The 26,407-nt window shown below is 34.6% G+C and overlaps 1 protein-coding gene across 1 annotated transcript; it reads right to left on the reverse strand.

Moving 5' to 3' along the window:
- Positions 1 to 1,687: 1,687 nt before the first annotated feature.
- Ccs (Copper chaperone for superoxide dismutase) lies at positions 1,688 to 25,109 on the reverse strand. The gene is made up of 6 exons (XM_089234811.1): positions 24,915 to 25,109; positions 21,152 to 21,359; positions 18,674 to 18,857; positions 18,295 to 18,355; positions 13,881 to 14,062; positions 1,688 to 5,295 (listed from the first exon to the last, which is right to left on the reverse strand). Exons 1-6 carry the CDS (start codon positions 24,948 to 24,950, stop codon positions 5,154 to 5,156), a joined length of 813 nt encoding a protein of 270 aa, XP_089090937.1. The 5' UTR covers positions 24,951 to 25,109; the 3' UTR covers positions 1,688 to 5,153.
- Between the last annotated feature and the right edge of the window lie 1,298 nt (positions 25,110 to 26,407).

Here is a 26,407-nt window from a genome sequence, read left to right on the forward strand (position 1 = left end):
ACTCAAGTCCTACTTGGCCACAGCAGTAAAAGGTTGAAGTAATTGACTATGCTGACAGAGGAATTGCATTATGTTAAATAACCAAAATAATCGGTGGTAACACTATATATACGGGGTAATTATAAAAAAACTGTCCCGACATATGGGCCCCTAACTATCATACCATTCACAGAAACAATGAAATTTTGGCATAAGGTATTTTGAGGTACACGCTCAAGAATGATATGGAAAACAACAGTGTCACTCTAACAGTTACGGTTACAGTGAGAAAATTTCGAAAATATCAAATGGCAACACCAAGTTTTTTGTATTGGAATGCGATCTCCACACTGAAAAACACTAAATAGCATTGGAATGGCACCTGTAGCACGAAAATCCCCGGAGCTAGGCAAGGAAAAAGGCCTTTGCTGTGCACCAGAGCATTAATGTTCGTTTCATTCGTCACACCGTTTCTTCGGCTGAGATCCCAGCCTGATTAGTCCTCGAGACAAGGTCATGTGGAAAATTTGTGTAACACAATAAAATGCTTTATTTTATGCTGCTTCTCTGTCCTTATTGGTTGTCCTCACTTTTAGCCTATTTACCGCCGGTGATTTTCATGCTACAGTTGCCGTTCCAATGCTATTTAGTGTTTTTCAGTATGGAGATCGCATTCCAATACAAAAAACTTGGTGTTGCCATTTGATATTTTCGAAATTTTCTCACTGTAACCATAACTGTTAGAGTGACACAGTTGTTCTTCATATCATTCTTGAGCGCATACATCAAAATACCTTATGTCAAAATTTCATTCAGTTTCTGTGAATGGTACGATAGTTAGGGGCCCATATGTCGGGATAGTTTTTTTATAATCACCCTGTGTGTATATATATAAAGTTTTTCTTGTTAATTTACTTGTGCAATCAGATTATTTTTCCCTCCAAAATTCGCAACAATACATTTATCTGGGTACATTCTAGAATCATTAATAAATAATCAAATATATTTCTCATGTGTAAATGCAAGTTAGACTTAAGGAAATACGTAACCGGAGGTTTGTCCAGAAATTTTTTTATAGGGTTCTGCTTTTGTGAAAATTTTTATTTTTGTGAAAAGATCTATAATTTGAAAAATGATTTTGAGGAAAGCAAAACAATCTGAATGATTTCGTACAAAAGAAATGGAATATCAAATTTATGGTTTCACTGATTTGTATTTAAGAATAGTATTGGGAAGAGTATTTCAGGTTCAGAATTTTTCAAAGGATCCAGAAAATGGACCCAAATTTTGGCCGGACAGATCCTAGTAGGTCTTGAGATGTTTAAAAATTGATAGCAATATATTTGTATCTTAATTAACATGGCAAAATGAAGGCTTGGCTCTGTGTCTGTCCAGCATTTTTTTTATAGGGTCCCGTTTTTGTGACACTGTGCTCATTTTTGTGCAATTAAGAATTCAATTATTCAAGTAACAAAGTAATTTAGTTAAAACAAATTTAGAAAAAAGTAAATAATTTTGTGGGAAACAAAACAGTCTAGTTAATTTTGTACAAAAGGAATGAAATTTCAAATTTATGTTTCATTAATTTGTATTTTGTGAAGGGTCTGAAAAATTGACCCAAATTTTGGTGGGACAGACCCTTAGTAACATAAAAATCCTAGTTTATTTTCAAGAATATATATACAAATAAAACTCCATTAGACATATATAACAAAGCAGTATAAGTAACATTTATTTAAAAAACTTCTAGATCAATAACAAAAACTTAATAATAAAATGTGCAATTTCAACAAAAATCTTCGCAGAAGAAAAAAAAAAGATATTTAATACTGTTACCATTATGACAATCCTCCAACATTTGCTGTACAAGCACCGAATAGTGACATTCCAGCTAGAATATAAATGCAGATCCAAGAATCAAAGCCATAATTCCTCCCCCCATCAACATCCACAAGACTAAAGCCTTTGCAAATTCTCAATTCATTTCTACTTTTTGATCTACACTATAAGCGGAAAAACTTCTTTGCAACCTCTTTCTATACGTGTATCATATATAGTATGCATATCATGGAGCATATTATACATTGAAATTTTTATGTACATACAATGCATGAACCATATTTATAACACATAATATGTAATGATACCGATTAAATATGGCATTGAATAATTTTCAATAAACTATAAAAAACGTCAACACGCATATCAAATTAGAAAAAAAAAAAAATCAATGCCATCCACACTGATCGCTATCACCCGACTTTCAACTAACTTTCCAAATTTCAATAGAAGAATACTGAAACTGCCTGCCTCACAATCACTACAGCTGTAGTCAATTGAGTCAATTGAGCAAGCACCAATAAACATGCAGCTGAACTCTGGTCTAATACCGCACTCAAACATGCGAGGCTTCAAGGATTTAATGCCTTTTGAAAAAGACATGGCTATAGGTGACAGAGCATTTAGTGCATCACTCACTCGCTAAGACACTTGTTTAGAGAAGCTATTCGTACACCAAATAAAAAAATGAGAATCATTAGTAGAAGAAAAAACTTCATACTAAAAGTGGACAAACAGATGTATTTACAGAGGGCTTAACAGGCTATAGCTCAGTGCTGCCAGTTCGGGGGGGGGGGGGGCAAATTTTAAGAATGCGCAGTCAAGAAAATTAATAGAATGGAAGGGAGGCAACATTTGTATAGCCCACAGCTCCAAAGCAGAATGTCAAAATCTGGAAAAATTTTAAGGAAAATGTATAAAATATTATTATGGGAACTGCAAAACATTTCCAGTTAGTAGAAGGCTTGTTGCAGAGCAATGAAAAACATTCTGCTTTGGGGGCTCATGGAAGGTAAAAAAAAAAAAAATCCTTCTCTAGCAACAGTGAGGGACTAGGTCAGTGCGCAACCAAATAAGTGGCCTAGAGTTTGCGAACATCTGGGTGACCAAAACAATATGCAAGCACGTGAGTAACCAAAAGAGTGGCAGGGACCAGGTCAATGAGTGCCAACAAAGTGAGTAAGCATGATAGTGACCTAGCAATCTAGGAGGGAAAAAAAATCTGAGTGGCTTGAGAGCAACCTAGAGCACGTGTAAACATGCGAATGACTAAATGTGACCCAGAGAGCGGGAGAACAAGTCAGTAGGTGACCAAATGAGTGACTTGGTTTTCCCAGCATGAGAGACAGAGGCAATGGCTAAGCGGGCTATAGCCCATGACAACAAATTTGAAGAATGAGTGATCAAGAAAATTACACTAACATAGTAGAAGAGCAGCTAAATTTGTGTAACCCAAACATCCCAAAACCATAAATTTGCCTCTGCCAACAAAGAATTTGGTGTTTGTAATTCAGTGCGAGCAAACTATAAAAAAACATTCATACAAAATTGATATGTGCATTTTCTGACACAATTTTTCCTGACCAACAGTGAATACTGATCAAAAAAAAAAATTAACATGCCTTATATTTTAAAATGTCAAAACAATTAATGCTTAAAAAATCTAGAAAATTTACAAACCATAGTAAAAAGTACAACTTAAGGCCAATTCAAAAAGTATATGAATCACTTATGTAGTATATATAAGTAATATAATATTCATGTGACAGGTACAAAATCCTCACAGATGGTTATTATTGCGCATAATTCTGTAAGTCTTTATCTCTAGCTAAGATACAAAATTTAGCAATCAGGAAATCAGGCATTGCAACAGTTCATGTGGAAAATACTTTTAATGTTAACTATCACAGCTTTAGAATATATGTACAGCCTATATACAATTATTTTCAACATCATTAACCATTAAACTGCTATCATTGTGAATAGATGAACTTAATTAGGCAGTTGAATTGTGAATGGATTAGTGACACACAGGGTTAAAATAAAAACCTCTTGCAATTACGGTGAAACCTTTTTTCGGACACCGGTGGGACAAAAATTCGTCCGTAATAAAGAGGTGATCCTTAATCAGGGGTTTGAAAAGCATACTTTTATGATACATGGGAAAATTATTCATCCATAAAAGATGGGGTGTCTGCTGTTAAGAAGGGTTATACTGTACAAAGTTTCTTGCAGTTTAAGGGTTAAACCAAACACATTCAAATACAATTAAAAGAACTTATTTGAAAAAAAATCTTCACTCGTACAAGAAATTACTTTCAGAATTTCTATAGCCAGCAGCGTCTTAATGGGTAAGCCAACACTCCCATCCCTAGTCAGATAGACAGAAAAATCTGTAAAGATCCCCTTTCTTTCAGAATTTATTATGCTCAAGCATTGTGATGAACTCACTTAATAGGAATTATTGGCATAATTGTGACATAGCTCATACAAAACATTTTCAGTGCTTTCTGGATCTCATTACAACGAAGCTAGACTATTTCTTCAATGTTTCGTAATATTTTATTATTGATAATCCAATGCAGTGCTTTTACCACTAAAAAAAAAAAAAGTGTTTTCTTATAAAAGTCGAAAGAATAAGGGGGGGGGGGGCGAAATTAATTAAGACAACCCAGTATATAGTTAAAATTCTTGTGAGAATACACAAGTAACTGCATAAATACAAAGTGGCCACAAAAGAAATGGCTATTAACGATAGATATATATAGTTGTTATTGTTACAGCACCTCAAACTACACCATAACTTCAAGGATCCTTAGGAAACACAAATATTTCCACAGGTATAGTAAACTCATCATGAATTTTCTCTAGTTTTACTTCAATCTGTTTTCATGTAGTAACTTTGAATTCTCATCTCTATCACATGTATATTGTTTCCAAAGACATGTCCAAGTATAAATCTGAATCTTGACATATTAGAGTCATAGGTTGGACAATCTACCTAGCTAACAAACCCAATAAACAAGCAAAACACAATTTAACAAAAAATAACAATTAACGAAAAAAGTTAATTAATATGAGAGTAATAATCCCTTTACATGATTAATTATTCATTTGTGTACCTTATTAAAAACAAATAAGTAGCTGTTTCACATGAACACCCAAGACGCATCTTCTTATTGCATAAAAACGAGAGTTTCTTCCATTTTTCTGTTTTATGCATTAAATCCGCAAAAAAAAAAAAAAGTTCATACTAATCATTAGTATCGAACATGGGCTGCTTATAAATTGCTTCAATTTCTTGCTCAGATGGATGTCTCCATCATCAGCTCATGTCATGATATGGTTCGGGCACTCCTACTCTCACCAGCGGTAGGTACGTCACGCTCCTCCCAGATGCTGATTCCATCACATTGGCACATTCTCTTCGGATTCTCAAATAGTCCAGCCGATCGAGCGATGATTGCCCATGCGATACTGAAAATTTAAGATAAAGATCAGTCAAAAACCCAGAGAATACAAAGAATGATTTTTGATTTGAGTTCCACCGCAAAGATAAATATAAAAAATACACAACAATCAGACCAGTTGAAGATGCTTTTCAATATTGTTCAGAAAAATCGAAACAACCTATGCACAGAGTGACATGAAAGGTGACTAGTTAAAGAGTGAGATGTGTATCTGTCCAGTTCCTCTATTGGTCAGCAATGATAGAGGTCAACTTATTGCATTTTCATATACTTTCCAATTCTAGTGCTGTCCCCGACATATTAGTTGTCAAATTTTAATATTAATTTTTTTGTCAGGGAAAAATAAGAATTCGTGGGAAAATTGAATTTTATTTAAAATCAAAATTGTCAGAGTTTTATTATTCCTATTTAATAAGATGCATATATCAATTATAATTGATTTCAGACAGAACAAAATTTATACTGTAAACAACAGTTTCCACACCCTCTGACAGATTTTGTTAGTTTTCACAGGAACTAAAAGGCATGAACAAGAAAACAATTAAACATATCAAGTGACCAACCTAAATTTATTTTATGGGGAGGGGAAAACCGACAAGATAAATGTCAAGAGAATCAAACAACCGATAGTTTAGAACAATTTTTTGAAAAAATTTCCACTATTTGTCCAAAAAACAAATGCAGAGATTATAAATAATTTCGGTATTTGTCTTTATTCTACAAATGTGGACAATATAAAAAAATTTCAGTGTCAATATTATACTGGATAGCTGTCAAAAATACTTCTGTTATAGATATTGCATAAGAGCCGATTAAGAGAATGCAGTCAATCAATTTAAAATTTTTAATAGATTCTCATTCCTAGTGTTATATAGCTTGGGTAAACCATTTCACCCAATATCTATGGTATAATGTGGAGGGAGGGTCCCACCATACCATGAATTTACAAGAAAAATGAATGAAACTCCACTGAAATAACTTTGATGAAACATACTGCCTATATAAAATCAAATGATTGTTTTTATGGCCCAGTAATATTAACACAGCTTATTAGCACCATGAAGTGCCATTATCGGACGGTTCTACCCATCACAAATTGTTTTTTTTTTACATTTGTTTTTTTTTTTAATCCAACTAGCTAAAATCTGAAAGCATACATTTAACATTCTAATGCTGCCATTATTATGAATAAAACCTGATAACATGTACCAAGATAGTATGTATATATAGTTTTTTTTTTTGTTATTGGGCTCAGAAAAAAAATGCATGAGAGCACATAAAACTGCTTCATGCACACGGATGAAAACACTGTCTGCGGCAACATTTGGAAAACAAAAAATAAAAGGAAAGAAAGGGGAGAACTAATCCCAACACCCTTCCAACCCTCAGGGTAAAATACAGATGAAGTTTTACTTATCTGAAGAAAAAAGGTATCCAGCTGTAATTTTTTCGAAAGACCGAAAAAAAATACAATTAGTACATTACTCACCTCTTTTCTTAGCAGTATCATTCATCTGACCCTGAAAAGTCAGACTTATCTAATTATCGTTAGTTATTACTCACAACTAACTGATAACTAAAACTTACCTATAACCTAATAAATCTAAAAAAATTAACCTAGTTGAATATAAATGTATATAACTACCCTCAATTTTAAACTAACCTAACCAGGTTTTGATACCTACCGCAAAACAATATTATATAACTAAGACTCCCATTATCCCAGAGATGAAAAATAACTTTACATAAATAGAAGTAAAAATAAGAGTTTAAGTAATACTAATCAATAAGAAAAATAGGGAAGAGGGGTTATGGAGAAGATTAAGAGGAATGAATAATTAAAAAAAAACCCAGACAGTAAATTTTCATCCAATGTCATCATTGCCCATGACAAATGTGTTTTATTAATATGATGAGCGGGATGATTCGGCAAATTATTTCATAAAAAAAAGAAAAAGACATCAAGTACATTCGTTAAATGTGAAATTGGGAGGAAAATTGCTACTGCATACCAATATTATTAGTCAGTTAAAGAAGAGCATTTAACAAATGGAAGCTGGAGCACTAGGAACTATTTCACCCAAATGGAACTACTAAAAGCTAGCATTATCTTTCAAACAAAAATAATTTCATTCTTTGCAGAATACATTAATCGGTACCATGTTAATTTATTTTATACAAGTACTAATATTGCAGGGAGGAAGATTAACAAATTAAGAAAAGCAAAAGGACGGATGGACAAACAAAATAAAGATATTGCGATGTAAACGATACTAAAATCAGGGCTCCCACTCAAAAAATTAGAAAAAGTAGAGGGTACTCCCTCCCCCAGACAACAATCATTTCATCTATATATATATAAAATAACATTTCCTGACTGATTCATCATTGCCTAGCTGAAACCACTGAAGCTATATCAAATTTGGTAAAAAGTTTTGTTTCATGCCGTAAAGACTCACTAAGAAGGGGTTTTACGAAATTCTATACCACTAAAGCGGTCAAAACGGGGTTCAAAAGTATCAGAGAAATCATGCCAAGCCAAAACCACTGAAGCTATATATATATATATTCATTTTTCTCAAAAAAATTTTCTCAGAACATTTATTCCTTAACAAAGACCAACAAAGGGTTTTTCGAAATTCGACCCCCCCCAAGGGGGGTTTTCAAAGGTAACCTAGAGAAATAACACCTATCAAAAACCACTGAAGCTATAGCCATGAAATTTGGTTAGAATTTTTATTTCATAATGTGAAGACCAACCAAGAAGGTTTTTGAAATTCAACCCCTAAAGGTAAAAGAAATCATGGCGAACCAAAACTGCTCTGAAGCCATATTCATGGAATTTGGCCAGAAAATTTATTTCATGACGTAAAGACCAACTAAAAAGGGGTTTATTGAAATTCATCACCTAAGTGGGGTCATAAGAGAGTGGGATCATATGGAGAAATCATGTTGGAGCAGGTAACAGCTAGTAGCATAATAAAAAAAATCCCTAAAAAATATTTTTTTTAATTAATTTTTCTTCACAGCACTATTTTAGTATCCTGTAAGATTGACTCGAGCCAAAGCAAAATGACAGAAATGACTTGGTTGTAAAAACAATTTTTGGCCAAAACAGTGTATATTAGCAGCCACAGATAATTCTTTTTCTCTCTTTTACAATATAAATTATTCTTTTTTTTTGGAGTCTTCCACAGTCCATTATTGGAGTCTGTCAACTCTCATTGATAATGCACACAGCAAATTATGAAGACACGCAAGTTTTTTTACAAATGCTTTTTTGAGACCACTTCCAAAAGCACAGTGCAAAATGTGTAAATTACAAGATCTGATGTAAATAAGGTGGACCAGATGGTTTTACTGCGTTGTCCATCTTTTTTTTAAAGGAATTTGTTTAAATTTTAGTGCACAATGCCAGTGTAATTGTTTTTGACAAATGAAGCATTTTCATTTCTAGCTCTTTACTGAGCATTGTAAATATTGTTTATGCCTCTGCATGCCTTAAAAATACAGAAGACAACTGAGTGTTTTTGGATAATATCAGAATCACCAAACTTAGAATAGGCCTATGTATCTGACTGCTTTGTTAAGCACCACTCAATGGTGCTTAATGCTTCGCCTATACTAAAAATGTACACCATAATTTTGAATGATGAATGTTAGTTACTGTACAAGACAATGAAGTAGTAAATAATTATTTTTTCCATCCAGACAGAAGTTTTTAATGACTACTCTACTTGTTGAACTTCCAAACTAAGCAAATGGAAAATCAGTGAATCGAATGGTCCACATACAAACCAAAAATAACCTTCAAAAAGGACTATTTCGGCTTTGGCAGAATCATTAATTGCAATCTACTACAGTTGTATTATTTAGCAATATATCAATGATTCCCTCCTTAATCAAAATCAATTGCACTAATTTGGTTGATAGGATTTGGTAAAAAGAATTGGAAAACTAGTACAAAACCAAGAAAGTACGACAAAAGTAAGTTATTTTACCAAAAAGTTGGAAAAATAAGACAAGCGGGAGCCCTGTAGAATTCACAATCCAGAAAATTCCATCATTGGGTATATCAAAGTCTGAATCACTAGTTTCTACAGAAAAAAATTTATATTTGGGTCATAAATGTTTATGTATTCTGAATCATGTGTGCAATATTGATATGGAAGGTATGTATCCATGAGTATGGGAGGTTAAATAATTATGTAAAAGAAAATGTTAAATCACAAAAGCAGCACATTACATAAGCTTTTGAACTAGCAAAATATCCTGAAATGAAAAGATTTTAGTTAATTTGGCTGATTTCTAGTGTAAGTAAAGCAGTGTGGCAATGATGTATGAAACCCCCTGAGAAGCAAATGTGAAATGACAAATTTATGGAATTGCTTGTAAAAACAGTGGATAATTTCAGAAATCTTTAATCTGCTTAATGCATAATAGCTCGATAGGCAAAGGGTGCTTGGGAGAAAGCTTTTGCGGATTGAGTAGGGGGGGGGGGGAGAAATAGCAGATGATCATGTTAACAAGGACAAACCAGGCCTAACACATGAAAAAAGCAAACAAAGCATTATGACAAATAACCAGTGATGAAAAATTAGTATATTCTATAGTATATAAAAGTAAAGCTATGCATCCCTGCATCCCTTCCACACTGAGATGATCTCTACCTTCTTATTCTCCGTTTACTTTATCCTGCCTTCTACAGACAGCATAATAAGCTGTTAAGCAAACATGCATGCCAAGATAGCTGCATATCACAAGGGTCTGGTTTGATCTTCATGGACAGCACAGTGAAAGTTTACTGAAGTTTTTTCCTAGTTTAATCAGAAATTTGGTCCCCTAACTTCAGAAACAGAAATTCAAGCTAGTCAGTTTACCTTCAATACAGTTCCCTACTAATCTTGCAAAATATAAAAATTTGGACACTGCTTTCAATTTGGAGATAGATGGCAGCAACACTCTGAACATATAACACACACATTACAGACACTCATTGCTGCTGTCCACCAAACTATCCAATCAGCTGAACAAAAATTTAGAAAAAAAGAAATGAAACACTTGCTTAAGCCTAGAGTTCAATTACATCAATTGATATATACGGGGTGATTATAAAAAAACTATCATGACATATGGGCCCCTAACTATCATACCATTCACAGAAACTGAATGAAATTTTGGCATAAGGTATTTTGAGGTACGCGCTCAAGAATGATATGGAAAACAACAGTGTCACTCCAACAGTTACGGTTACAGTGAGAAAATTTCGAAAATATCAAATGGCAACACCAAGTTTTTTGTATTGGAATGCGATCTCCATACTGAAAAACACTAAATAGTGTTGGAATGGCACCTGTAGCACGAAAATGCCCGGAGCTAGGCAAGGAAAAAGGCCTTTGCCGTGCACCAGAGCATTAATGTTCGTTTCATTCGTCACACCATTTCTTCGGCTGAGATCCGAGCCTGATTAGTCCTCCACAAGGTCATGTGGAAAATTTGTGAAACACAATAAAATGCTTTAGCTTTATTTTATGCTGCTTCTCTGTCCTTATTGGTTGTCCTCACTTTTAGCCTATCTACCGCCGGTGATTTTCATGCTACAGTTGCCGTTCGAACGCTATTTAGGGTTTTTCACAATGGAGATCACATTCCAATACAAAAAACTTGGTTTGCCATTTGATATTTTCGAAATTTTCTCACTGTAACTGTTAGAGTGACACTGTTGTTTTCCATATCATTCTTGAGCGCATACCTCAAAATACCTTATGCCAAAATTTCATTCAGTTTCTGTGAATGGTATGATAGTTAGGGGCCCATATGTCGGGATAGTTTTTTTTATAATCACCCTGTATATACTGCAATATATATCTGATATTTATTTTCAAAATATATTTTCAATCATATATTAGTTCATCTGTAAATAAACAGATTTTTTCAAAAATAAAAATATTCAGTTGAGAATGGGCTGATATTTTGATCAAGAATTTGATATTTTTAGCCGAGGATGAGTTGACATTTTCAGCCAAAGATGGTTTGATATTTCCATTCAAGAAAATATATAGGATATTTTCAAGAATATCATTTACAAAACCTGCTTTTCTAGTTTGTGAGAAAGAATTTAAAAATTAATATCTTATTAATAATTATCAAATATAAATCTTGACGTCAAGTTGAAAATGTTTTAAATTTTATATTTTATGCCATTTGTGAAAACATTTACAATCTCCAATAGCTTATGGAAAATATCAGATCACAATGATGAATGCGAAAAGTTATGTTAAAAACATTTAAAAATATCAGGATGTTTTTAGGTAAAGGGATATGTAGAAGAGTTGATCCACTTTGCCCAAGAATATTTAGAAGACACCAACGAATAAGGCAAATACACAAAAAATAATAAAAGTCCTAATGCATTTCAACACCAATGGGTGCCGTCTTCAGAGGAAAAATTTAACCACTAGTTTTGCTGACCGAGTTTCCCATTTGGGTTGAATACCAAATCTTCACGCTCGGTTGCTCAGCGGAAGAAGTACGTCTGTTCACTTCAAACGTTGTGGTCAGAATGAAGCTGTGAGCCTGCGTGAGATACTAATGCAGCGTCCTGATTGGACATTTGCGGAATAGTGCTATCCGATTCGTCCATTCGAATTTTCTTGTAATTCCCGCTCAAAATGAATTTAAGCCATGGTGTTGCGATCGGGGGTGTAGATTTATTATCATTCACTAGTATATTTTTTTCTTAGATTTCTACGAAGGCAAAAAAAAAAAAAAAAAAAAACACACACACACATTTCCCTCTGAAGACTGCACCCATTGGTGTTGAAATGCATTAGGAATTTTATTATTTTTTGTATTTGCCTTATTCGTTGGTGTCTTCTAAAAAAAAAGGGATATGTTTCAGCTATTAGTGTGCAGTTATCCTGAAAACATTCACAAAATCGACAATATGTTGACTATTCTATTGAAAATATTGATGTATCCAAATATCAGATATTTTCCATATTTTTGAAAATATCACAATATTTACAAACCCTGCTTATAAGCCAGAGGGGTTTTCAAATTTTTTCCACTCAGTCTCCCCCTTCCCTAGTTTATCCGCGGCTCCCCGGAGAAGTTTAACAAAATCTCTTTGAAAAACCTGTGACAGGATCAATCAGTGGCACCCCTCACAAAGGGTTGGCGGCACACCAGGGTACCACATCTCAGTTTGAGAACCCCTTGAGCTATTTGAAGTAAAATTCGCATAGCTCTTTAAATACAACTTGATTTAGTATAAAAACCATTGTACATAACCTATTTCATAAAGAAAACTTCCCCCACACAACCAAATTTCCTTACATTGTATTAAAAGAATTCCATGTTTCTAATCTAAGGAATTCACAGGTTTCTAAAAGTCTTTAAAAAAAACTTCATGCTATTTAATTTGAAAGTTTGCTTTTAAAAAACAACCAAATGTATAGTTTTAAAAGTAAAATTTTGATATCAACTCTTTCAGGGTTTCCAGCAAAATGTTTGATAATTTCTCAGACAGAAGCTCTTGAGAATGAAATACAATTCAAAGCCTTGATCGCCCAAAATGTTTTACTAATTCGTTTTTCCATTCACAGAATTTTGCCCTGACTTTTGCCAAATATTTTAAATTTTTGAACCATTTTTCATCACCCCGAATTGCCATGTAGCAGGGAACTGTCTTTGGATTATCTGTTGATTTTTACCCCCGCTTTACAGTAACAGTAAATGTGAAACGAAATAAATATCATTACAAAAATTACGTTTTCAAGACAAATAAAATTCAATTGGTCGAAGCGTTGGCTATTCAATGGAGAGCCGTCATCAGGACCGTGTGTCCAGAATTCACACGAATGAGTCATGGAGGGGTGATGTTTACGTCTGGTCGTCCGAAGAGTTCGCCTTTGTATTTGTTGCGTCCGAGAGGTCTTTGGATGGGGAGCCATATGTTGCAAATTGTTGAAAGTTTTGTCACGACTGAGGTTAATAAAGCCTGTCCAAGCTGACGAAATAGATGGCGTGTTTCTTCCATCATTAACGAGGAAATTCTGGCATGTTCTGATGAAGTACCCCTTTAGAAAATTCAGTATTCAGTTCGGAATTGTTGAGAAGGGACAGACGGATAGTTCGGCTATTGCCCAACACTGTTGGCAACGTTCACATAATTTTGATAAAGCGTTTGTTTTTTTTAAAAAAAAGCTACACACAATTCCAAACTGAATTTTCTCGATGGATACTTCATCTGAACATGCCAGAATTTCCTCGTTAATGATGGAAGAAACACGCCACCTATTTCATCAGCTTGGACAGGCTTTATTAACCTCAGTCGTGACAAAACTTTGCAACAGATGGCTCCCCAATTCGCATCCAAAGACCTCTCAGACGCAGCAAATACAAAGGTGAACTCTTCGGACGACCAGACGTAAACATCACCCCTCCACGACTCATTCGTGTGAATTCTGACCACGAGGTCCTGATGACCACTCCATTGAAGAGCCGAACCGTGTCGACCATTTGACCAATTGAATTTTATGTCTTCAAAACGTGGCAATTTTTATATAAATTAAATAAATATCACTTTACCTTTTCCCTGAATTACCATCAACTTTTGAGTTTGGATTATCACATAGTCCAAGATCATCTTTGCCATCTGTAATAGCCAGAGAACGACCAATAATATCCCATACTTTCACCACTTTATCTTCAAAGACAAAATTAGCACGGCCATTGGAACTAGCCGTCACATTTCCAAGATCTCCATAATGCTAAAAAAAATTATGCCTTACAAGTATAAATTTCCACAAAACCATAATAAAAAAAAAGCAGGCATTTCATATAAAATGAACTAGTGCGATATTGCTGTGATATAGAAGATTAAATAATTTCAAATAAAGAAAATAATTGAGTGAAACAATGTAAAGTAAAAAAAGTCAATGAATTATTCATTGACGGCTTAACTTTAGTCTCGACTCTTAATCTGCTCTCATCTTGAATAGATGAGTTTGGTGAACTGCTGAATTACTTATTAATGATTTTCCTTATGATACAGAAGAGGAAATTTTATTCTTGTGCATGCAGAAAATTATATTTCCAGTTATTTGCAGTTTAAGGGTCAGTCACGTTATTATGTGAATGGTTATTCTTTAAACTAGTAGATAATCACACTACCAATGCTTTGTGTGATCAAATGCAGATCTGCCTTAAGCAAAGATTGAATTGAAGATAGTGAAAGGGGGGACAATAGGTGTGTTTCCCCATCACCCCTATTCAGTGAAACAATAGTATTATTGGTATAAGCTTGAGGTGTGCATTCTTCTCATACAGATTAGGGGATCACAGAGGGTGTGTATAGTGAATTGGAGGGGAAGAATGTCCACCTCAAGTTTATAACAATAATGCTATTGTTTCACTAAATATAATAGACTAGGGGATTACAGAGGGTGTGTATAGTGAATTGAAGGGGGAGTCTGTGTGTGTGTGTGTGTGTGTGGGGAGGGGGGAAGAAAGATGTCTATACACATCACCCCACCCCCTTATGCTACAAGCAAGAATGTGCATGCTCTTGAAGGGATAAAACAAAGGTTAAACGATGTTTGAATGTTTACTTCACTCATGTTACCAGACGTGCCAACTTCCAGAGTTGGCAATTTGGAGAAATCTGGAGATTTTCCCGAGAGGGGTACCCCCCACCCCACCACTCATAGATTCAAATACAAATACAACGCCACAACAGGCAAATTGCCCAACGAGGTGGCTGACTTAAGAACATCATGGATCCCTGAGCCATTTTTTGGAGGTCCTACCTACTACTGCTACACCACACATGCACCCCCCCCACACCCCCCCCCCCCCGCGGAACCCCCAATCGTACATGCGGGAATTTGCGTGTACGTGTAGTGAAACTTGACGTGAAATCAGGTTTTTCAGACCTGACGTGAGGTCAGATCAAATTTTTTTTTTTAAAAATCAAGAAAAAGTTCCCTTCTCCCCCCCCCCCCCCAAGCAGAATATAATTCCATGGAGAGAAATCACATCTACATTATACTGTTAATAAAACATAAGTGTTTCCTATTGTGGATGCTATCAGTGATTGATAATCTTGGGGATATCAACTCTTAAAAGTTTTATATTTTAGCTTTATATAGTTTTATTTTTTTTCTGAAGACATATTTAATCGGAGGAAACAATTTAAAAAATTTCAAAATACAAAGCTGCAGACGAAAAACCTTTTGTTTACCACACGACTGTAAATGGAATACAATAACGAATATAAAGGATTTTGGCAACCAAGGTCAGGCCCCTGATAAATGACTGCTGATAAATGCTATGTAAACAAAGTCACGTCTTTGCCAGTTGCTTAAATGCAGTCACCAAGACTTTTTTACGACTGCTAGATGGAAATGACCACGGCTGTCCTATATGGGTGTTTTCCCTAACAGTGACAGCAGCCATTGGCGTCACGACAATGTGAAAGCACACGTAAAATCAAATTTTCTGCCAAAATCCGGAGAGCGAGGGAAAGGGTGAAAAATCCAGAGTCTCCCGCCTAAATCCGGAAAGTTGGAAGGTATGTGTTACTCTATGGAAGTTATTTTCCTTAAAATGTTTTGCAACACGTTTCAACAGGGATACACATTCACATTTCAGGCAAAACTGAGAGCAAAATAAAGAATCCAACCAGTTGAATAAAAAAAGAAAATTTGTACATTCATATTTCTACCATGAGAGGAATGATACATAGCCTAATGATATCCTGACTTATGACAGTAATTCATTCCACATATTGAGACATAAGCCAAAAAAAGACAAGTCGAGGTAAACTTTCCCAATGATAATGCTCCAGCCTCCTCGGGAGAATTGATGTAAATTTGAACATTTTCTTTCTATTCTATTTATGGGACTCAAGAAAACATTCCCCCAAAGAGCACGACATGAAAAAAACCTTCAAATTATATTCAAAATAAATTTTGAGAGAAAAAAGCCCTTTTTTAAGACGAGATGACAAATGCAGTGACGCAAGTCAGTTTTATTACGGTGTATACACATCTTTTCGATCATCTGCACACACTTGATGTTTGGGGGAACATTGCTCCCTCTCACGACCCCCATATCACAGCCCATTTGGGCATTGTTGGTGGCATCTAAATTAAACTATTGATATTTTTTATAAACTGAGTGATTTCCATAGCATTAAACTACTTAACCGTACATGTACCTTGTTAGGGTTTCCGAACTCACATTTTGAAGCCATTGGAAACGGGTAATTGTATTCCCAGAGAATTTGAGAAATTTATTTACAGTGGAACTTTGTTTATACAAGTCTTAATTTATAATACTTTCTCATTCATTAATACTTTCTCAGTTTGACCTCAATTATTTTCCATACTTTTTAATGTTAAAATATTTAATTTATGCACCACATAACTTCAACTTGCAGCATTTTCACTTGACTTGAATCCTAAATTTTGGCAAAAGAGTCACTTCACTCAACTGATGAATGTGGGAATTTATTGAAATGTCGCTCAACATATCGTGTACATATAAAACACTGTGCACACCCACAATTAAACAAATACATTTAATACACCCTACATTTTGGTTTGCAACCCTTAACAATAAATGACAAAATTTAATCAAAATTTTTCAATGATACAACCAATAGATTTTCGGAAATTTTTCAAACTCCAGTAAAATTTTATTTTTGACATTTATAAAACGGCTAAAATTTTCACTCCGATTACGTGATGCAAAAATGCAACTCTAAAGTGAACGTAACTTTTGTTTTAAGTGCCATATCAACAAAACAAGGCCTGATTTAGAATCACAAAAAAATGGAGCTTTCATAAAAAATGAAGGAAAAAACATTTTCTTACAAAATGAGGTTTTAAAACGTAGTCAGATATCTCAACTTCTATTGATTCAAGTTTTTTCAAGGTTAGTAATTTAAAATTTCTTTGGGAGAGAATTTTCTCTAATTTTCCTAGTTATCAAATGACATTTCACCTTCTAAATTTGTATACCAAAGGTAAAGGGCACTGTTCATTTTCCTCAATATTGAGATAATGCTATTAATTAGCAGTGTTTTCATCACATTACATATACTTGCTACTTACAATGGCAAAAAAGCCTGTCATTGTCATGCCATAGGAAAAAATTAATCGAAGAAATCACAAAAACCCAAATCTTAACCTGCTATGTGCTTTCTAAGAGAATGTCTACCAACTCTTTCTACTTAAAACGCAATACTTCTTTTCGGATCTCATGTTCATCTGTGGTGTTTCCTAAACAGGGTCCTAAAGTGGAAGAGGGACTTTATGCTTCAGGCTCTTTGAATAGTGTTCTCTCAGTATTAGGATTTTATAGTAGGCCCAAAGTTACTTGTACAGTTTTTAGAATCAGAGAGTGGAAGACCTCCTCCCCCCCCCCCCACCTATGTATCTTTCTTTCCTCCATTTCTTTTCCAAGCGCAAGATTAATTTCCCAACGAATATTTCCCATTGACTTTGAAATTTTTTTATATTCCATTACAAGTATTACTGTGTTGCAACAGTATTTATCCCGAATTCTCTGGAAGTTTTCTTGGAATTTGGGAACGGGAAATTGTAAAAAATTCCAAAAGAATAGACGGATAGGAATTCTTGCTCCAAAACTCTAGGCATCTCAAACATTCCTCTGGAGAATTTCTAACGAATTGGTACATCCCAGAATGCATGTTCTGGATGTATACATGGCCCTGAAATATTTATGTTGTCAGAGCTGTGCTTGTTTTATGTTCTTGCACAACACTCAACTGCATGCTATAACCATTTCTTCTGATTGTAAGCAACTTAAAAATTTTATATGAGTGAATCTAATTTCTTAGATTTATGTGAACAGGATATTCAATTGTTAGAAGATGTTGAGCATGAGGTGTCACTAGATATTTACAGGAAAAAAAACTTGCAAGGCAATTAAAAATAGACAAGTTGATTTTAAGCGAGATAAAAGCTATAATTACCCTTTGTTCAGAGAGACGACCGCCATGACTGGAGTTTGATGGATTATAATGTTCACCTAAACTGATAAAATAAATTTATGAAAATTAAATAATTGATTTTGAAATATGTCATCATCTCATTTGAAACAATTTCATCATGCAGAATAGCTCTTGCAAGCTAGCAATTTTTTTTATGAACAACATATTATAAATAGCAGAGTCACATCATTTCTGTATACCAAAACTAGAATTTTCTCAGTTTGAGCTAAAAAGTAGGCAAATTATTAATCCCCAACTGAATGATTCCCACTCTTAATTTCATGGATTTAATTGTTGAAACGAATTGAAAATACAAACATGCAGAATATAACACTGTATTTCACGACAATTGAAGAATTACCCATTTGGTCCATCTGAGATATCCCCATATTCATGTATATGCAAGCCATGATCGCCAGGTGGAAGACCATCCATTGTACCATCAATGACACAAGTTTCATTGTCTTTCTGATGGAACCTGACGACACCAAATATATCAGAAGAACTGCAGATCTCTGCAACTGCAGATCCAAGATTCATGTTTCCTGTAAAGAAAATATCAAATAACCATTCATATCGATTAGGAAATAAATGCAACAAAACATACAAGAGTAAAAAAAAACCATGGTATAAATACATTTTAGATCTTGAAAGTAATGAGAAGATAGCTACTTTTCCCAATCAACATTTCTAAACTTGCAATCACATTTTTCTTATCTTTAAAACCCTTTAGCACTAGGTGATAGATGGAAAACAACTGTTTAAAGGCCAAACTATGAACAAAATCGCTCATTGTTACGAAATTTGGAATTCAGGGTCCTTTTGCATGTCTATACATAGATCAACTTTGAAATTTGAAGAAAAAACTTTCTTTGTTTTTCACAATGTTTCACAAATGGAGCATTAGCACTTGGGAGAGGTGTGAAAATGGAAACTGGTATCGCCTATATTCCCACAATTTTTAATTTTTGGAGTGCAGTTATCACAAAATATTCTATTTTCTACTATAAATTCGGGACACATACTGATTTTTTAAATATAAAAATGTGTGCAGAAAATTTTTTTCCAATGTCCGCGTTGTGATAAACATAGGAAAACATCTTTGATGGACTCATTTGTCAGATTGGTAGTAGTGTTTTTCTGCAAATGGCACCCTGTCCTTGCGTCGCAGACACAATATAATGACCATCAAATGACCAGACATCTTTTTTCAGTTGACAACGTAGACCTGGATGAATAATTAACACCTTCATTCGTAAATGGTTCATTGTCACTTCTCTTTGGAATTCCAAATGCAAAATAAGATCAGTTTCTTGCAACTCAATGAATTTTCCAATATGCTATAAGGCCTAATGGTCATATAGCAAATCTTTTCCAATGGAATCCAGAGCTGAGGTTTAGATCGGATTCAAGGAAGAATTTTTTTTTATCCCATGCAACGTTTTGTTTAGATTGCTCAAAACTGTCTTGTCTTTTCTTGAAACGTTCACATGAGTGTTGCACTTTTTCTGTTCCACATTTTTTGAAGACTATGTTTCGGGAGTTTCTAGTACCTCATCCTCGTTGTTGCAAAATAAATCTAGGTATTCCAGCATTTCATATACAGCTGGAACTGTTGTCACTATTTATATACCCATCATAACAAACGCCAAGAGATCTAAGAAATCACTTTGTTATAATGAAATTTCGATGTAAAGAATAGGCCTACTATTGTTCCTATGCAAACTTATCTGGGGAATTAGAAAAGTGTTCATTATAACAAAATTTTCGTTATAACAGTTAAAATGGGATTTGACTGTATATATCTCTAAAAGTTTCTAAATATCCTACAGCTTCTTCTAATGTGAAAATGTTTTGGACATGGTTACATACAGCTGAACATAAGACTATCTACAATTGCAGAACTCAGTTTGATTAGTCTGCGGTTCACAAAAACATTTATTTCGATGAGTGCAAGAATAAGAAAGTACTCACTCAATATAAACAATTCACCCCAGAAAGCACATTCCAGAAACAAAATAAAATTTCATCAAGTTTCAATGTTTAGCAGATTGGTAAAAATAAACTACTTTGGGTAAAAGGGATTAACAGAGCTGTAGATTATCCCAGTGGTTCTCCACCCTTTTTCACCCACAGGGTCCCATTTCCTTCTGGCTGGAATCTATCTGCAGCTTCCCCCACAATAGTCTTCAAAGCACAGATCCAGAACATATCAATATCGACAGCTCACAGTGACACACGGGTGCAATGTCACACTTTGAGAACCACTCTGGATTATCTTATCATTTTTGAAATTCTTTGAATCTAATCAGTGTTTTGACATAGCATGAAGAATTACAGTGAAACCTTTGTTGCACAGTAAATGTCAGAAGAAACAATACAACAGTATAATAGGATTTGAAAAAAAAATGGTTCCACAGTGTTTATTATTCATTGCATTACTTTTCCAATGAATATGGATAAAATTCATTGAATCAAAGAAAATTAATATTTTTTAAACCTTTCCACAACAAATAAATTTGACTATCCATTGTATTAAGTTTCATACATTATAGATCTTGGGTGAAAGATTGCCATAGCGACATAAAATTTTCTATGTGTAAGTAATAAATTAGTGTCTGAGAATAAAATTTTTTTAAAATTTATATGGCGTAGCTATTGACACAGAAAAAGGGTAACTACATCTTGTACAAGTCCGAAGAAACATTTTTCTTAGGAAAAAAATATGCTCTCCTAAAAAATTTGACTAGAATCTAGTTTTTTTTTTGTGATTCATCAAGCCCAGTTACAGATATGGAATACAGCATGCATGAAACTCTCTAGTACTGAATATTTATACCTCTACTTGATCCAATACCCTTTAGAACTGCTCTTTTTCCAGTGCTTTCAATGACTTCCCGTAACATTTCTGAAGGAAGACTGGACTCTACCACAACAGTTTGCGCACCAACATCTATGTTGAATGTTTTTACCCCAGCCAGATCCTTCAATACTTTCTCCACAGAAGCACCACATGACTGACATGTCATATCAACACTGAACTCCACCTAAAAAAACAATTGGGGTGGGGGGGGGGGGGGGACTGATTAAAAAAATGATTTTACATAGAAACTTCTAAGAAACTATGAGGAGAGAGACTGAAATTTCACACAAATGCGACAGGGGAGAATTCTTTTCCTTTTGTAGGCAATTAAATATATTTACAACAGTAATATGTGAGAAGAGGGTACTATTTCCTTGGTGCCAGTGGCCTAAATTGACCACAGATATAGATGGCACTTTCATTCCCAACCAAACTTATTAACAGCAGTGATATGGCGGGAGTTGATGTGCGGTGAAGTAGTAGTGGCCTAAATCGTATGATAACATGTGCTAAACAGTTAGACCCTAGGTTCCATTGCAAAAAATAGTCTTGATGTTTATTACTATTTCTCATTTTGGCAGCAGAGTTTTGGGACATCTTGTGTGATTTACACTACTCTACTAATTAACCATACATGCACCCTATAGAATTGGTACATGCCAAAATGAGTGTTCTGTGTGTGTATGTATAAATGACCATGTATTTATAATGTCAGAATCCCACTTATTTTGTGTTCTGCTGGTGCTGTCACCTGTCTATTTTGAAGCAAAGATGATAAATGCTCGATTTACAATGAAAAAAATTGCCGGTTTTAATGCTTGTTGGTAAAAATGGTAATTGAATGGAAAAAATCCAACCCAGTCCTGGGATCTGAACACTATTTTCATTCTTAACCAGAGGGGCTTAGCTCCCCTGACAAAATTTACGCCCCTTAATCACGGCTTGACAGTGGTCCTCCAGGAGCCAGGTCACAATGCAGACTAGAAAAAGAGGCTATCAAGTTCAGGAAAGTTGCAAAGATTACTTAGAACCATTTTTCTTTGAGCAATAAACCATGCTTGGCTTCAAGAAGTTTAGCTAGCACCAATTTTTTTTTTTAATTTGTCAAGCGCTGCCCTTAACACAGATAGAAGTAGCCAGAGAAAAATTAACAGCTTTGGTGCCTGTGGCTCAATAAATTTTGCCCTTCTCAAGTTATAATTTGTTGTTCTTGACCATCAATTGCCATCGTGGTACTATGGCCTAGCGTGCTCAGCGATTTCATGAATATGCCTTTGCTTTGAGCCGTACAGTTCCAGCATCTATGCATTGTGGAATCACCAAAGCAGAATATGTTAAAAACTCTGATATAGTTCCAAAACAATCAGTGTTGTTGCAGAACTATAACAGGGATTCTCAAACTGTGCACCACCGACCTCTATTACAGGTGAAACAAAGCGACCGTCCCGACGAAGATTTTTCGAAGTGGTTCTTTGTTAGACTACATTGGAGAGGTGCAGAGAAGCATTGATTAGAGAAAGGAGAGGGGTGTCATAGGTCAAAAAGTCTCAGAAGCCGTAATCTCTAAAAAGTGTAGAAAACACTGTTGAAGGAATTTTTACTGTGAATTTTACAGTTCCAGTGAGCCGAGAAATGCTTGCAGAACAAAGCAATAAATTCTGCCTCAAAACAAGGCTTGCTTCTCATAAGTTTGGGCAAATATAAATTTTTGGGGTCCCATTATACAGGGCCAGAACTTGAGGCAATAAAATTTAAGGGGGGGGGGCAACAAGTGGAAACAAAAACACCATTATAAAATCAAATTTTTCAGTGGTGGTGGTGGTGGGGGGGGGGGGGCACAGTGACAGACTCGCAACCCCTGTCACTAGAGTGGTGGTTGGTTGAAGTTAGTTTTCCGTGATTTCCAATTTCGAGGCGCATGAATATGAGCTAATCTCTGTTAAAAAGTCTCTCCACAGAGAGCAACAGGCCTACAACAATAAAATTATTCAATCATTACACTTCACTCATAGTTAGAAAAACAGCCACACTACACATAACAAGCATTTACATAGAAAAAACTTCATGTAAATTCACAACACATACACACACATTCCAACACGTACCAATTCATTAGAAGTTCAGCTGAAGAATGGATTAGTGCATTTATGGTTCAGTGGTAGTAGTGGGGGGGGGGGGGAATCATGTTTGCACCCAACAAAAATCCCAATCATGGCCCTACCTTATATAGTGTGCTTTGAGACAGTGAAGGGGGGGGGGGGGAGAGAAAGAGACTAATGCCTATGATACAAAAAGCAGCCAAATTAAAAATCCTAGGCAAGTGCCCCATTTGCCCATGCAAGAAACAGGTCTGGCTCAGGAGGAGCTTTACTTGCAGAATAACCTTACCACTTGCGATTCAATGATATCTGCCAACAACTGTATTTCAGGACGGGACAAATATAAAAAAAACAAAGCACCACAAAAAATTTTTCCCCAGAAAAAAAGGTTCAAAATAATGCTTCTTTTGACTTTTTCAGGACATGATGAACCTTTTTTTTTATGTTTGCAGATATACTGCAATAAATTCCAAACGTTTTGTGCTGCTTTCAGACTGGAATTTAATTAGCTACACAAAGAAAATTTTAGGCACCAATACCAATTTTTTACTTACCATGGCGACTAGGATTTATCCAGCCTTGTTATTTAGTGAGAAAATAATAACTTTTTTTTAGACACTGGTGGGACAAAAAAAAAGAGGGGGTGACCATCAATCAGGCGTTTAAAATGCATATTTTATATTACAGAAATTATTTGGCAGTAAAAGATGGGTGACAGCATCCAAGAGGTTTTATTGTACTTGACTGTCACATTTGTAATTTTATCCCTTTTTCATTACTTCAAAATAAGTGAATAATTACACAACTAAGAACATTGTTGTTCTGAGGTATTAAGTTTTTTTTTTATTTAAATACCAACTGCTGGTAAGCTTGACCATTCCCAGGAGTAGCTTGGGTGGCTGAGAATGATACTAGTTAAATATAATGATAAAGTGGGGTTAGTGAGAATGAGACCGAGTCAAGGAAGTCACAAAATTTAAGGGTAATAGTACAGTCTCAAGAGTTTTACTTAGTTTTTCTTTACATTTTTGAATAAAAATGGCTCTAGTGAAAATGATTAAAAAAAAAAAAAATGATGACTGCATTCCCCAATGGCTGCCATTTTGAAAATTGCTCAACCAATATGTAATGGATCACCAATACTGACTTACCTGATCACATACATCAAAATTTGAAAAACACCAGTGAATAAAAAACAACATAACTCACAAAAAAAAAAAACAACCATGAATCAACAGCTATATGAAACACTACAAAATGCATGATCAACCATTTGATCACCATTTATAGGAATTGCATGACCATAGATCTTTATTTAGATCTTTCTTCCGAAACAATCATTTATTAATCAATCCGAATTAATCATTTTTATATTTTAAAGCTTCAATATTCATCACCCCTTAAGGGGGCTATAAAAAATTTCAATAAAAATTTTTTTCACCGATGGTGACTCAAACTCACGGCCATAAAGCGATTGCGAACTGGTCATGTGCCCCGGGAGTGTGATCAGTGAGGTCAGTGATGTATCTATTTATATTTCTCGATCATTATTGGACAAAGATTCTCTCCACCCACGTTGAATTAATATATTTTTAGAATGCAAAAATCTGGGTGTTGGACATTTTAAATGATATACTCACTTTAACGGAGGCTGCTCCTCTCTCATCTTGGGACATAATGGCTTTAAATGAGATAATAAATATTTCAAGTTAATCGAAAATGTTAATTAACCGAATTAATATAGTTATAATGCATTTTATGTCATAACTGCCTCTCATCCACGGCTCTCCAGCGAAAAATCCAGAACCTCTTGCCTCATCGCACGGTTATGGGTTCATTCAAACTCCGGATCGTGTGCTCTTGACCGTCTGACGGATGAGAACCAATCACGCAGCGTTTCTCATTTCATGTCACGAACTTTTGGAACAAGATATTTTTTGTGATTGATCAAATATTTGAATTTTGTTCGCACGGTGGAGTGCGTTTCATGGTCGTTGAAAAATGAAAAAGCTGCTGTCTGCTTCCTGTTTACGAGAGGCGATTGAACTCTAGCGGAAAAAATTACAAGCTTTTCAAAGATGTTTCAGTGAGAGTTTTAGGAGTTCTAAACGACCAGTGATGGAAAAATCGGAACAAAAAAAAAAAAGGAGATATCAAGTGAAATCAAATGAGAGAATATGCATTTTTTTTTGTCTTGTGTAGAGTTGACGGAGATAGAAGTAGGATACGAGACGTATTTTTCCCGAAAGCTGTCAACTCAGAAATATAGATGGCAGCACTAACTGCGATGCATAATCACACTACGTTCGGGAAAAAACTTGACCATATTTGAGTTACCAAATCCCGAAACCTCCAAACAAGGATGTGAGCTTATTATCTCTTAAAAGCGACCATCGAGCTTATATTACTTAGTAATATATTACTTAGTTATATTACTTAGTTATATTACTTAGTAATATAAGCTCGATGAAAACGACCCATTTACCTCTGTTTACGAAAGATGATGCCACCATTAAAAAAAAACCAATAATTTAGTGAAACATATATAAAACGGAAGGTCAAGAGAGTGAAATTATTTTCTGTTCCAGACAGGTTTCCGTATGTGGCTTTATCAATAAACAAGAGTGGAGGTTTGAAAAGGCATTCCTTTTTAAATTACATTTTGCAAAAGATATTTGCCGCTAAGAAAGTATAATATACTTAATTATTGTTAGCCAAGATTCAAACGGCAACATTGATTACGAAATAATTAAACTAAAATATCTGCCCATAAATGCACGTGTTTTATATATATATATATAAGTGCTACAGATCAGATATGTAGATCCTTCTATCACAAACATTATTAGTTGTTGATCTCATTGTCACTGCTTCCTTTTAAAATTGTATATATATTCTTTGTATATATTTGTATATATAATTGTATATATATCTTTTAATATATATATATATATATATATATATACAGTCGAATCTCATTTTAACGAATACCGTTACAGCGAAAATCTCGTTTTAACGAACACTTTTCTCCCTCAGATAAGTTTACATAGAAAAAATGAAAAAGCCTGGAATTCCTTTATTACGAAATTTCGTTATAACGAAGTGATTTCTCCGGTCTCTTGGAGTTCGTTAC

Source organism: Pholcus phalangioides, unplaced genomic scaffold (assembly GCF_987345545.1).
Source record: "Pholcus phalangioides strain wild (caught in Gottingen) unplaced genomic scaffold, Ppha-v1.0 ptg000008l_1, whole genome shotgun sequence".
NCBI classification, from domain to species: Eukaryota; Metazoa; Arthropoda; class Arachnida; order Araneae; family Pholcidae; genus Pholcus; species Pholcus phalangioides.

What these genes read in the sequence shown, in the direction of transcription:
- Ccs (XM_089234811.1), bottom strand. Translation starts at nt 24,950, where the DNA reads ATGTCCCAAGATGAGAGAGGAGCAGCCTCCGTTAAA. An exon ending in GAGGAGCAGCCTCCGTTAAA is followed by an intron (nt 21,360 to 24,914) that starts GTGAGTATATCA and finishes TTGTTTTTTTAG; the next exon opens with GTGGAGTTCAGTGTTGATAT. An exon ending in ATCTCAGATGGACCAAATGG is followed by an intron (nt 18,356 to 18,673) that starts GTAATTCTTCAA and finishes TTATTTTATCAG; the next exon opens with TTTAGGTGAACATTATAATC.